This window comes from Fistularia commersonii, chromosome 8 (assembly GCF_037954325.1).
Source record: "Fistularia commersonii isolate RoL2024-O1a breed Wild chromosome 8, RoL_Fcom_v1.0, whole genome shotgun sequence".
Lineage (NCBI taxonomy): Eukaryota > Metazoa > Chordata > Actinopteri > Syngnathiformes > Fistulariidae > Fistularia > Fistularia commersonii.
The window spans coordinates 18807438-18819905 of record NC_141291.1 but is presented as its reverse complement, the minus strand read 5'-3'; the positions used below and the strand labels follow the sequence as shown (position 1 = coordinate 18819905).

The following is a 12468-nucleotide window of genomic DNA, read 5'->3' as shown; positions in this document are numbered from 1 at the left end:
TCAACTTTCTCCGTCTAACCCCATTCTCTGTATCCTCCTCTCTCACACCAACTACAAGCGTATCCTCTTTCACTATGTCCATAAATCTTCTCTTTGCCGGATGTCCTGTCTGGCAGCTCCAATTCCAGCATCCGTCTACCAATATATTCTCTATCCCTCCTCTGTCCATGACCCAACCATCTCAGTCTGGCTTGTCTGACCTTCTCTCCAAAACATCTAACATGTGCTGTTCCTCTGATAGACTCATTCCTGATCCTGGTCACTCCTAAAGAGAACCTCAGCATTTTCATCGCTGCAATCTCTAGTTCTGCCTCCTGTCTTTTCGTCATTGTAACGGTTTCTAGGCCACCCAGCATCGCTGGTCTCACCACTGTCTTCTACACCTTTCCTTTCATTCTGGACGATAGTCTTCTGTCACATAGTACCCCTGACACTTTTCTCCATCCATGCCAATGTGCTTGAACCCGTCTCTTCACCTCTTTTCCACACTTTCCGTTCCTCTGGACTGTGGACCCCAAGTACCTGAAATCCTCAAGCTTCTTGATCTAACTAATATATTTTAGATTGATATGGTGTAAGTTTGAGCACTGACCTTGTTACACAGTCTTGTCACAATAATCACACACAAAACACCAGGAAACTCCCATTAAAAAAAAAAAAAAAAAAAGAAGTTTATTGAACAATCCCAAATGCAGGTGCGTGTGTATGTGCGTGTTGAGGGACTACAAAAATGGCGTCGGCCTTAGAACTACAAAATGGCAGTCTGAATGACGAACTACCAACATGGCGGCAGTTGTAGTCCAAAGGCTTTCCAGCTGACGCGACCACGTGATCGTGAAGGGGAAGCCGAAAGTTGCGTGAATGCGCGTTTGTGTTTGGAACCGAAAGGAAAGCAGAGAGTTAGCAAAGCAACAACAGCAGATGGCACGGATATTCAGTGAATTCAGGAACAACAATTCCAAGACGACCAGGACACTGGGCAATGGCTCTTACTAGCACTTTCCTCCCGCATCGGTCCCGCAAAGACCGGTTCCGCCGCCTGCCGGCAGGAGAGACGCATCCTCCGCGGGAACCGGCGGGGGAATCGTCTCCTCCTGCGGGTCGGGACGTCGAGCTTGGGGGGCAAAAAATGTCTTAGCGTCAAAACATGGCCACCTCTTGTGCAGAGACAGAGAGAAACTGGAGAAGAGTTTCACTTCAAAACGCGCGGTGATGGACTGGTTGGTGACGTCACAGTGGCCTTCTCTGCGTGGTCCAATGGAAGAGGCCGCTGGGACGAGCCTCTCCTTCCCTCATCTCCTTCCCTCATCTCCTTCTTTTCTCTCCTTCCCTCCTCTCCTCCTCTCCTCTGGATTGCTGGTTTTACAGCAGTGAGGAGGATTTGACCCCTTTTGTTCAAAACATGGTTTTCGACAAACAGAAATGGGTAGGAATATGGGGTTGACTTGAACTGAATTTAAAATAGAATTGCAATGAGCATCGTAGAATAGAATTTAATAGAATAGAACAGAAATTAATAGAATAGAATATCATTTAATATAGCAGAGATGAATAGAATAGAGCAGAAATGAATATAATAGGATAGAATTTAATAGAAATGAATAGAAAATAATTTAATAGAAAATAATAGAATAGAATAGCATAGTAATAAACATAATAGAATATAAATTGATAGAATATAACGGAAATGAATAGAATAGAATTTAATAGATTATACTAGAAATTAATGGATTGAATTTAATATAAAGTATTATAATTTCATAGAATAGAACAGAAATGAATAGAATAGAATGTAATAGAATATAGCAGAATAGAATAGAATAGAATAGAATAGAATAGAATGTTATTGCTGCTGAAGGAAAATGTTTTGCCAGAAGTATCCAACATGACATCCATTCACTTGAAACATGAGGTGGGTTTGATCGCTTTCAGGTTTCCTTCTTGCAGAAAGGGGGAGGCATTCTAAAGTTTGATGGCCACAGGTAAGAAAGACCTTCCGTGGAGCTCCTCGGTGGTCTCGGTGGTCTCGGTACGCCGGTGTCAGAGGTAGTGGACGCCTCCGCCCTCCACCCCTCCACCCCTCCTGAGGAACAGAAATACGTTTTCTGTTAGAAATCTGTCCTGGAGGAACAGCAGACACACACACAGAGCGCCGACAGCATCCTCCTCCCAGGATCAGCTCCTCGTAAAGCTGCTGGGATGAAGGTCTGGGCCTGAAGGTGAAGACGTCCAAGGCCGCTCTTTCTTCTTCTGTGGAATCATGGCGTCGTGTCATCGGAGGTGTGGCCGGAGGATGGCGTCAGCTGACCCGCCGCCACAATGAGCAGCGCCCGTCTCCATGGCAACAGCTCCCAAAATAATTCCAACGCAGAAACCGGCCAGTGAACGTCTCATCGTGGGGCTTCTCTCAGTTCATCCCTGTCCATGATCACACACACACACACTCCATTCTCTGAGGAACAACAACTTGGACTGACATCTTCAACTGTACACTAACGTGTGTGTGTGTGTGAACATGCTGCTTTTAGCGCCCCCTGCAGGCGAGATGACTGACAGCTGTCTGGGTTCGTCACGTGTCCGGAACACACGGGAACCGGAAGCACAGTTAGTTTCGGTTTCGAACACACACACACAAACGTAAACACACACTTAGGCGGAGTCGCGCGGATAGAAGACCGGCCGGCGGCGGGAGAGGAGCGCGCAGGATGGCAGGTCAGAATCGGGCATAAGTGGGAACCGGGAAGGAGGAGGCGGGAAAGCAGACAAAACTTTAGAAAACTTCGGGTGGGAGGTGTGTGTGTGTGTTGGGGGGGGAGGGTATTTCCACTTGTTCTTCTCCGGGAACGGACCGTACAACCGTCTCGGGGTCTGACTCCACACGTACGGACACACGGTGACCGTAAAGTCAGCTGGTCCACCTCCAGTCTGGACCACAGGTTACTTTGAGATCTTGATCCGGGCTCTGCGCTTCCCAGGGAATCTCTCCAGGGTCCGAATCGCGTTTGTGGAGCAGGTGTCCCTCGTGGTGATCCAGCAGCTCCTGGACGACATCCTGCAGGACGGCATCCTGAGCAGAGGGCAGTCGGAGGCCATCCTGGAGAAGAACCCCACCAGAGCCGGCAAGGCCCGGCAGCTGATCGACACGGTGATCACCAAGGGGGACAGAGCCAGCCTGGAGACCATCGGCCACCTTCAGAGGAGGGATCCTAAACTGAGCAGTTTGTTGGGCCTGACCCCGGGTCAGCCTGGAGAGCGGGGTAGCTCCGAAGGAGCCGCCGCAGGTGAGCGGACGGTGAGTCCGAGAAGGTCGCCGTGCGAGATCCTCCGCTTACGGCGGCGTCTCCTCCTCTTCCTCCAGGGGCCGCGCCGCCGCCGAGCTCCAGCGGGCTCATCCCCTGCACACCGGACTTCTGGAAGAAGAAGCAGCACAACGACGACGTAGGTCTTTTCTCAGAGGTCTCACGGAGAACACGCAGAACATGGCCAACGGGGTTTCTCCTCCAGATCCCGCGGAGATGATTTCCAACCTAGATGTTGATCATCCAGAACTCCTCAGCACCTCCAGAGGGAGGTGACTGCTGTGGTATCTCCATGTTCTCCGTGTTCTCCGCGTTCCTCTCCACCAACGGGCGAGCGAGAGGTCGGCGGATCGATGGCGGACCGACCCTGAACTTGGGCGGGACCACGGAGCCGCTTCCTCCGGGCCGGACGCTCCGGTCGCTCGGACGTCAGAAACCTACCCTCTCCTCTCTTTGGACCGTCCTGCAGATCTATCCGGTGACCAGAGAGTCCAAGCAGAACCGCGTCGCCCTGCTGATCACCAACATCAATTTCTCCGATCCCGAAGTTCAGGACAGGGCGGGTGCCCAGAAAGACCGGGAGAGCATGAAGGCGCTGCTGCAGGATTTGGGGTACGAGGTGCTGGAACACACCAACTGCACCGCAGAGGTGGGTGGCGGGTCCGGCGCGTCGGACGTCCGTGTCCCCCCGGAGGCCGAAGCCCCTGACGCCTCTTTTCTGGCAGCAAATGACCCGGGCCATGGTGGACTTCTCCGAGCATACCAAGCTCCAGAAGACGGACAGCGTGTTCGTGGTCCTCATGTCTCACGGGAAGAGGGGACGCGTCCTCGGCGTGGACTGGAAGAAGCGCCTGCCTCCCGGAGAGCCGGCGGACGAGTTCCTCATCGACGACATCTACAAGCACCTGGGCCCGGATAGGTGTCCACACCTGCTGGACAAGCCCAAGGTCATCGTCATCCAGGCCTGCAGGGGAGGTGAGAGGACATCTGGATCCACCTCCGGAAGCGGGTGAACATCCTCCACCTTAGGTTTCTGTGGTGCCTTCCAGAGAAGGAAGGGTCACTGCTGGTGTGGGACGCCCCCGTCGCCCCTCGCTGCGCGGAACTCCCGCAGGAGGACCTCCAGGAAGACGCTGTGAGATTCGTGAACCAAGAGAAGGACTTCACCTCCCTCCTATCCTGCACCCCAGGTCAGTGTCTCCATTCAAGCACGAGAAGACCCGGAGGCCAGCAGGAGCGTCCCTGAACGTCAGGGCTGACTGTCCGGCAGACGGCGTCTTCTCATCTCAGCAAGGATGAACTGGAGGCTAGATTAAGGCAGATCAGATTTCATAAATCTGATTTTATAGGAGATCAGATAAGTTGAGATACATTAAGTTTAGATTTGATAAATTCAGTTTGGATTAGATTGATTTAGTTTAGATGGCATTAAATTAGATTTGAATCTATATAATTGGATACGTTGAGATGAGATTAGATATAATTAGTTTGGATCAGATAAGAGTGATGACCATCAGCATAGTAATAAAGGGGGAATGGACTAGAACCCTGGAGGTTCTGGTCCAGGAATGGACCAGAACCATTCCTGGACCAGAGGGCTGTAGGACTCATCAGGGTGTGTGATCACAGAGACAGTGATAATCCAGGAAAAACTGCATGGAGTGTGTGTGATGAGAAGTTGAGCGTGGTTCTTGCAGACACCGTGTCCTACAGACACCCGCAGGACGGCTCTTTCCTCATCCAGTACTTTGTGGAGGTGTTCAATCATCACGCCTGTGAGGATCACATCGAAGAGCTCTTCCGAAAGGTACGTTCCACCGGAGCTAATCCTAATCCTGCAGAGGGCGAGGGGCTCCCGGGGAATAGAACCCCTGAACATATGGGTTCCCTGCCTCCGTCCAGGTCCTGCGACGCTTCGAGAAGGACTTCTCCAAATGGAGGAAAAGGCAGATGGCCTGCAAAGACCGGGGAACCATGGCCAGGCTGTTCTACCTCTTCCCGGGACTCTGAGCTCAGCGTGGCTCCGGGAACCCCTTGGGAGGAGCTCAGCGGAGGTGACCCAACTGCTGGACCGGGTTTCCGCGCGAGCATACATGGTCTTCAGTGCTGAAATAATAAAGATCATGACCCCCAGATGGTTCTTCTCCACGATCAATCACTGACCCGCGGTCGAGGCTCAGCGGCTGCTGCCGCCGATCATCTGGGCGTCCTCCAGGAAGCTTCCTGCCATCAGCTGCGCTGCTCCCGCACCAGGTGGTGGTGTCGGAGAAGGTGGGCGCACTTCCGTCTCCACCTCGAGTAGAATGCTGCCAGCACTGTGGAGTGGAGGGCGAGCTCCTCAACCTTCTGAGGAAGTCGAGGCTTAGTGACGGTGCAGATGTTCACAGTCCACCTCAAGTCCTTGGAATCTTGGATGCCAAGATATTAAACCTTCTGGACCAATTCCACAGTGGGAAGGTCTCCATTGTAATAGGACAGATGTTCTCCCTCTCTTGATCTATGTCTGGTTTAAAGTGTCTGCTCTGGAATTACCTTCATCACAGAGGAGGGGCAGGAGGAATCCCCGCCGACCTCCAACGCTTTCACCGCTGAAGGCGCTCATCCTTGCTGGGTTCCTACAAACCCTCCTCCTCCTCCATCTTCACCACCACCATTTGCATTCAAATCCAGCCGGAGCTCTGATCGGATGTATATATGTGTGTGTGGACCTGATGAACCTGCCGTCACAGATATTAGATTCCGGCCAGGAGCTCTGTTTCAGGTCCTCGAACGCACCACTGGTCCTGGAGCCGTGCAGGTGAAGGCACCAGAGCCTGGTAGAACCCTTCTAGGTCTGCTTTTGCCCCTGAGGGCGGGGTCTGGGGGCGCACCGGGATATCCTTAAACCCCATCAGCAGTATTGAAAGCCACAATGAACCTCAGACCCTTATCTCAGCAGGTGAGATAAGAACTTTTACACGGGACAAAGTCCATGGACGAAGTATTTCATCTTGCAATACTGCTGTACACGCAGTACAGGTGTATACCGCGTAGGACGCTGCTGCTGATGGTTGGGGGGGCAGATGGGTGCAGGTATGGGGGTCCCCACCTCCTCAGCCTCGGCAGAGAGGCTGCTTCTGCTCCAGCAGGGGGCAGTGTTGTCCCCCGGATCCCTGGGTCGGCCCCGCCGACGCCTGCCGGTCTCACGGGGCGGCCGGGAACCTCCTCCCCGAGAGGAGGAACGTCCTCCGCCATGTTGGATACGGGGGCCACCATCTCGCCGCCCCCCCCCCACGGACGGGGGCGGGGGCGGGAGTAGGTCGGCGGCGCCTCCGTGAAAGGTCAGGTAAGCAGCTGAGATGTTGTCCTGCTCGCTAAATGTCACAGAGTCCAGAGGAGCTCATCTGCTGGGACACCACGCGCCCGCCGTTCCCCCCCAGCAGTGGGGGCAGCTGTTGGATTGGTTTGTCAACAGACATATTTCATCCTCAATGGAGACAACTGCAAACAGGCTAATATATGACGCTATTTACACACACACGTGCACTGGCACACACACACAAGCAGTCGACCAGGACTTTAGATGTGGTTTTCTGTGGAGCTCATCAGAGAGTCCTCGTCTCAGCTCTGGGTTTTGGTCCTCCCCCTTCAAATGGGTCAGAACCCCTCCGCCTCAAACACCTACCCAGGTCCGTGACGGCAACCGGAACGGAACATCTCTGCACGTTTGGCATCCTGGTTCCTTCAGACCGACCCAGGAGAAAAGGACATGGATGGACAAACACCATCCCCGATGGATAGGAGGATGTTGGTTCCAGAAGGTCAGCAGAGGTCTCTAATGAGCCTCCACGTATCTCGGCTGTTCCTGGAGCCTCCATGTACCCTGTGCGGGTTTGGGTAGCAGGTTCTCCTCAGCAGCATCGCTTGTCTGGATGTGATGAAAGGAGATGAATGAAAACCGTCCTTCAAGTAGGTAAAGGCAGATCTTCCTGGGTTTTGTCTTCGAGTAGAAGACGGGAGTCCTGTGGCAGTGAAGATGTGCTCCACCTCAGGGTTTCCTCTGACCTAAGAGCCTCTGGTGGCTCCAGTCCAGCTCTTTCTTGAGAAACTTTGGAGTTGGTGTGTGTGTGTGTGTGTGTGTGTGTGTGTGCGCGCGCAGTGGTGCTTGCAGAGTGTCTCCTGCACACACACTGATAGCCCATAGACCTCCAGCCTGAAGGCAATTTTCCGCTGGACTAAGAAAGCGGGGGAGCCGAGTTTCCTGGGCTGGAACCCGGAGAGAGGCCGCCAATTCAGCCGCCTTGACATTCCGCCGGGCCACCAGCGCGCATGTTTGCTGGACACTCAGACGCCTCGCCGCCACCGCCGCCGCCGCCGCCGCCGTGTCTCCACGACAGGAAACCGTGGAGCTGAAACATCCCCATGGCCTCCACAAATGAAAGCCTTTCATGTGTGGTGAATAAAAGCACCGCTTCAGTTGCGTCCTGAAGGTCTAAAGGCCTGCAGACGGTGCAGAGATCTTGCACTGCATGAGTTTTCACCAGAAAGATGGATGTGGCCTGCAGGTGACACAACAGGTTCTAGATCTTCCTTTTTCGGATCTCCGCCGAAGTTGCTTCCGGACCGGTTTGCGACGGAACTCGTGACGAGGACGGAGAAACGCCTTCTGAGGGGCTTCACTCGTCCCGCCGCTGAGGATGTTCTCGAGGAACCCCGGAGGAACGCGGGCGTTCACGGCGGAAGGAAGGGGATGAAGGAGAGCACTTGAAGCCGGGAGGAGGAGTGGAGCTAATATGCCATCCCTGCGCAGACGGAGCGCAGGAGGCATCAATTATTCATCTGACGGCTGGAGTAAACACTCCTGAGTGGCTCTTTGAAGAACACACACCTTTGAAGAGTCCGACCGGCGTGAGCCGGGGACGCATCTGGACGTCTTCTGCGGGGACGTCCGACGGGGAGGTCCTTCAGGAGGACCCGGATCGATACCCCGTAAGTCGTACGCTCATCTTCGTCCCCGCCTTAAAGTCCGCGCCGTTTCGGCGGCGAGTCGGGAATTTGATCAAAGCCTGCGAGATGAGAGAAACTTCACAGCACCTGGAGGGGACTCCACCGGGAACGGGTTTCCACGGCAACGGGCCGATCGGACGGGACGAGGAGGGAAAAGGTCAAGAAGTTATCAGTCAGGAGAGCTTCGGAGTCTGAAATTATCCACCCGACTTTATTTTCAGGGGCCACAGTGAAGGCAGCGCGGAGCAGGTCCTCTCCTTTGGACGGAGAAGGACACCATCGATGTGAGATGGTGTGAGGAGATCCAAAGATGAAGATAAAGCACTCCACACAGAAAGGCTACCTGTGGGAATCCTTCCGGCTGCGAAGACGAGGAGGAAGTAAGTTTTGGACCCAAGGATACGTTTAGTCATGAGCTCCTTTGGTTTTCCGTCACGTTCTTTTCCAACGCCGTCTGAAGAACCGCTCCTTCACAGTTGCTGAAGGTGCATGAAATTGGGTCACATCTGCATTCGGCTTCCCGGCGGAGGCGGACGCTCCTCCAGCTGCGAGGCTCCACCTGGACGGCCATTTATGCGCTCGTTTATTCGGAGGAGACGTTTTAACGGTGGGATCGATGGGCTCCCCGCACCTGACCGACGGTTGCCATGGCAGCATCACCGCGGCCGGGAGCTTCAAACATCTCGGGGGGTAAATAATATGATTAACCCCCGTCCGCGGAGGCGACGAGGCAAACAAGCCAAAGCACATCCACCCACCTCCTGCCCCCACGCCAGTCCAGCAGGTCCAGTCTGTCAATCACCAGAACCTTCAACCCACGTCGCGGTTTGTGGAACCTGGAGAGAACCCTGGATGGAGACAACCCTGGTAGACCCCAGACAGAGAACCCTCTAGCGGTGAGGGGACATGTTTGAGTTCTGTTGTATCTGCTGCTCTGGAGAAGATCTGCAGATGTCCTCACAGCCCTGTCAGTTATAAAGATCCATGTTTCTGCAACTGTTGGTGCCACGTGAGTTGAAGAGCTCCTCATCTCTGTGGGAAGGAGATATTTACCTCGTGGTCTGTCTCCCCAGCTGAGAATTTTGCTGTTTCTTCTGCCGGCCCATCGCGGCATCTGAGGGATTTCACCAGGTTGGAGTCCCCTGGGAGAAGGAGGATCTAAATCTTCACGACTCCTAAAGGGAGAGCAAGAGAGTGAGAAGCAGGGCTTCGGCTTTACTGCTGGGAGGTGGAGGACAGGGAGAGGAAGGAGGAGGACCACCTAGACATGGAGACAGCAGCCGGAAAGATCTACCTCATCTCCAGATCGATGAACGTGAGGAGACCAGCAGAGCAACAGGTTCTGGACTTCGAGGTCAAGGAGGAGGAACGAGGAAACTGAGTGGTGTGTGTGTGTGTATATGTGTGTGTGTGTGCGCGTGCGGAATAAGGGATCATTCATGCTCTACTGTTCATGCATTCGTCTTCACTTCCAGGTGGACCTGCTGGAAGCTGCTGCTGCTGCTGCCTGCTGGGGAACAAAACTGCTAAGGTGGGTTTAAGGTCCACATGAAGCTCAAAACGCCCCCAAGGAAGTGGAGCTTTGCAGATCCTCTGGATGGTCAAGTGGAGTTGGACCTCCACCCATTCCGTGCAGGGCATGGAGCAACTACAACAAGCAATTAGACCTTCACGCCTCTTAACAGCAGCAGACCTGATCTTCTGCCCTGGAACCAGAGCTGTTCTGGTTCCAAGGCTTCAATCAGAAGGTTTTACAAGGTCAGAAGCTGGACAGTATTCCCCTGAAACAAGAAGCTGAAGGCGGGAAACAGAACCTCCGTCCTGACAAGGTTCTCCAGACAGTCACAGCTGGAGTACCTTCATCAGGAGACCAGACCGCCACCATCCAGACCCACAGGAGAACCAACAGCTGGAGAGAACGAAGGATTCACAACGTCACACTGATCTGTTTTGTCCATGGAGAGCGCTGCTGGCGAGGTGATCACATGACCACTTGTGACTCCGCCCCCCCCCCCGATCAGGACGTTCTCCAGGTGGACTCCATACGGTGGAAGCCCTCAGCGATTCTGCTCCTCTGCCTGCAGGGACCTTCTGAGCCTGAGTGTTTCTGTTCATCTCCAGAATGTAGCGGAAACACACATGCGCACACACACACACACACACACACTGAGCATGTTGTCTCTTGGGATTATTCGAAAAAAAAAAAAAGTAGTGATTAAGAACCTAATCTTCTGTAATGGAGCCACGGCTGGAGGGAAACTAAAACCCTGTGGAGCTTATGGAGCGGCAGCTTGATGAAAAGAAGCTCAGGTGACCAGCCTCCTCTTCTTCACCACCCTGAAACCAGGATGAAGAAAGCACTCGAACAGACCCGCTCCTTATCAATCTAGGACGTTTGGATGGATGGCAGGGCGTCTGGAGAACACACACATCCACGCAAACACACCTGGCAGGAGAAATGGACAGTTCCCCGGATGTTGTCGAGGAGATGATCAAACGTTGGAGTTTCTCAGGGGGAAAGTCAGAGAACCGGCAGAAAACCTACTTTCCTCTGTTTCCTGATCTTGGTACCTGGAGCTCCTGCTGAGAAGACGGGACCCTTCTCCTCTGGAGGTCAGATGTGGAGTTTGTCACCTCCTCCGCCGATGAAGACCTGGAGCAAGTGATGGTCCCTCGGGGAGAACCTCATCTCCTGCAGTTTTCCTCAATCCGATAAGATCGAAGACCTCCGCAGCAGGGCTCTCGGGACCGCGGAGAACATCAGATGGCCCCTCCGGCATTGAGTTACAAGAAAAACCCACAAGCCTCCTGCATCCAGACTCGCCGCCCGTGTCCTCCGACCTTCTCTGGAGCTCCTCACGCACGAGCGGCGGGCCAGAGAAGTCCATGTGGCAACAAGGTCCCTGCCGGTGGAGACTGAGGAGAAACTTTGATGGGAAAAAATGACAGGAGGGAACAGAGGAGACATCAAACGTGTGAAGGTCCCAGCACCTGGATGAGAAGGTCCAAGAGGACGCACACACACACACACACACACACACACACACACACACACGGCGGCAGATCTTCAATCATCTCCACGCTCAGGTGACAGTCTGACAGTGGAGGCCATGTTGTTTTTCCAAAAAATCTGCATCTCAAGGAATGTGGAGTCCTTCTGGAGATCAACTACCTGACAGGTGAACCTTCTCCCCTGGTCTGCTGTCCATAAAACACAGAGACTGTCATTTGAAGGATCTGCAGGAGGAATTGTTGGAGATCCTCACGATCCTCCTCAAAGCAGCCGTTGATCTGGAGGTGGAGGAAGAGGAAAAACCTCACAGAGCTTTGTGGTCCACTAATAAAAGGAGATCATGGCTCTCCACGCCAATCGGCCCGAGGTAGGTCGTCTCCTTCACGCCGTCCTCCGGCCTGCGGAGCCAGATCTCCAGCATCTCGCCGAGACACAGAGGACCTCCGCTCAAACCAGAGGAGCCCAAGAACTCGGTGAGAACGGCTGCTCCTCAGGGTCTGGTTTCAGGTGGGTCCAGCAGAGTTGGAAGGATGAAGCTGACCGCGGGTCCATCACAGTAGAAGACTTCTGCAGGCTTCTGTCATCCATCGGCCGATCGTCCATCTGACTGAAGATCGCGACCGATCACTTGGAGGATCTGGGTATTCTTCTGAGGGACCTTATGACAAAGGAACACCTCATGATGTTTGCTTCCAGCCCATTGGAGACACAACCAGGGAGCGGAGGAGAGCCGCCAGGATCGGCTCGCTGTGCTTCAGACAGTTCTACTGGAAGTTACGACATCTACAGAATATCCCGCTCCCTTGGTGGACCCAGGAAGGAGAACAGACTAACATCATCCATACGGATATTAGCTAATCACATGTGAGAAAATGATAGTTTCGAATGATCCGTGCGGTCGTCGGGGTAACCAAACTTTGATGCTCAATGCTATCAATACTTATCTGATCGTAAGCCTGTCCAGGTCTGTTTGCCGACTGAAGCGTCTGATCGCTTCTTGGCTTCGATCAGCCAATTAGATCACCGCGGCCAATCAGCAGCTGTCACTATGTGAAGTGCCCCACCGCACACACACACACACAGTCGCACGCGCACGCACACACACACACACGCCCTCACACACTCAGCGTGAAGGTGTTGGAGGCAGATGGTCTTCATTGGAGGCGGTGT

At 53.7% G+C, this 12468-nt stretch overlaps 1 protein-coding gene across 2 annotated transcripts; it reads left to right on the top strand.

Annotated features, from left to right (window-relative positions):
* Window positions 1–2595: 2595 nt before the first annotated feature.
* LOC147232189 (caspase a-like) lies at window positions 2596–5432 on the top strand. Of its 2 annotated transcripts, none has more exons than XM_086151540.1 (8): window positions 2596–2712; window positions 2976–3281; window positions 3359–3438; window positions 3769–3948; window positions 4025–4274; window positions 4349–4489; window positions 5044–5106; window positions 5202–5432. In XM_086151540.1, exons 1-7 carry the CDS (start codon window positions 2706–2708, stop codon window positions 5076–5078), a joined length of 999 nt encoding a protein of 332 aa, XP_086007666.1. In that variant the 5' UTR covers window positions 2596–2705; the 3' UTR covers window positions 5079–5106; window positions 5202–5432. The 2 variants fall into 2 exon arrangements, with proteins under 2 accessions (XP_086007666.1, XP_086007665.1); XM_086151539.1 differs by having other exon boundaries at window positions 4997–5106.
* Window positions 5433–12468: the final 7036 nt, after the last annotated feature.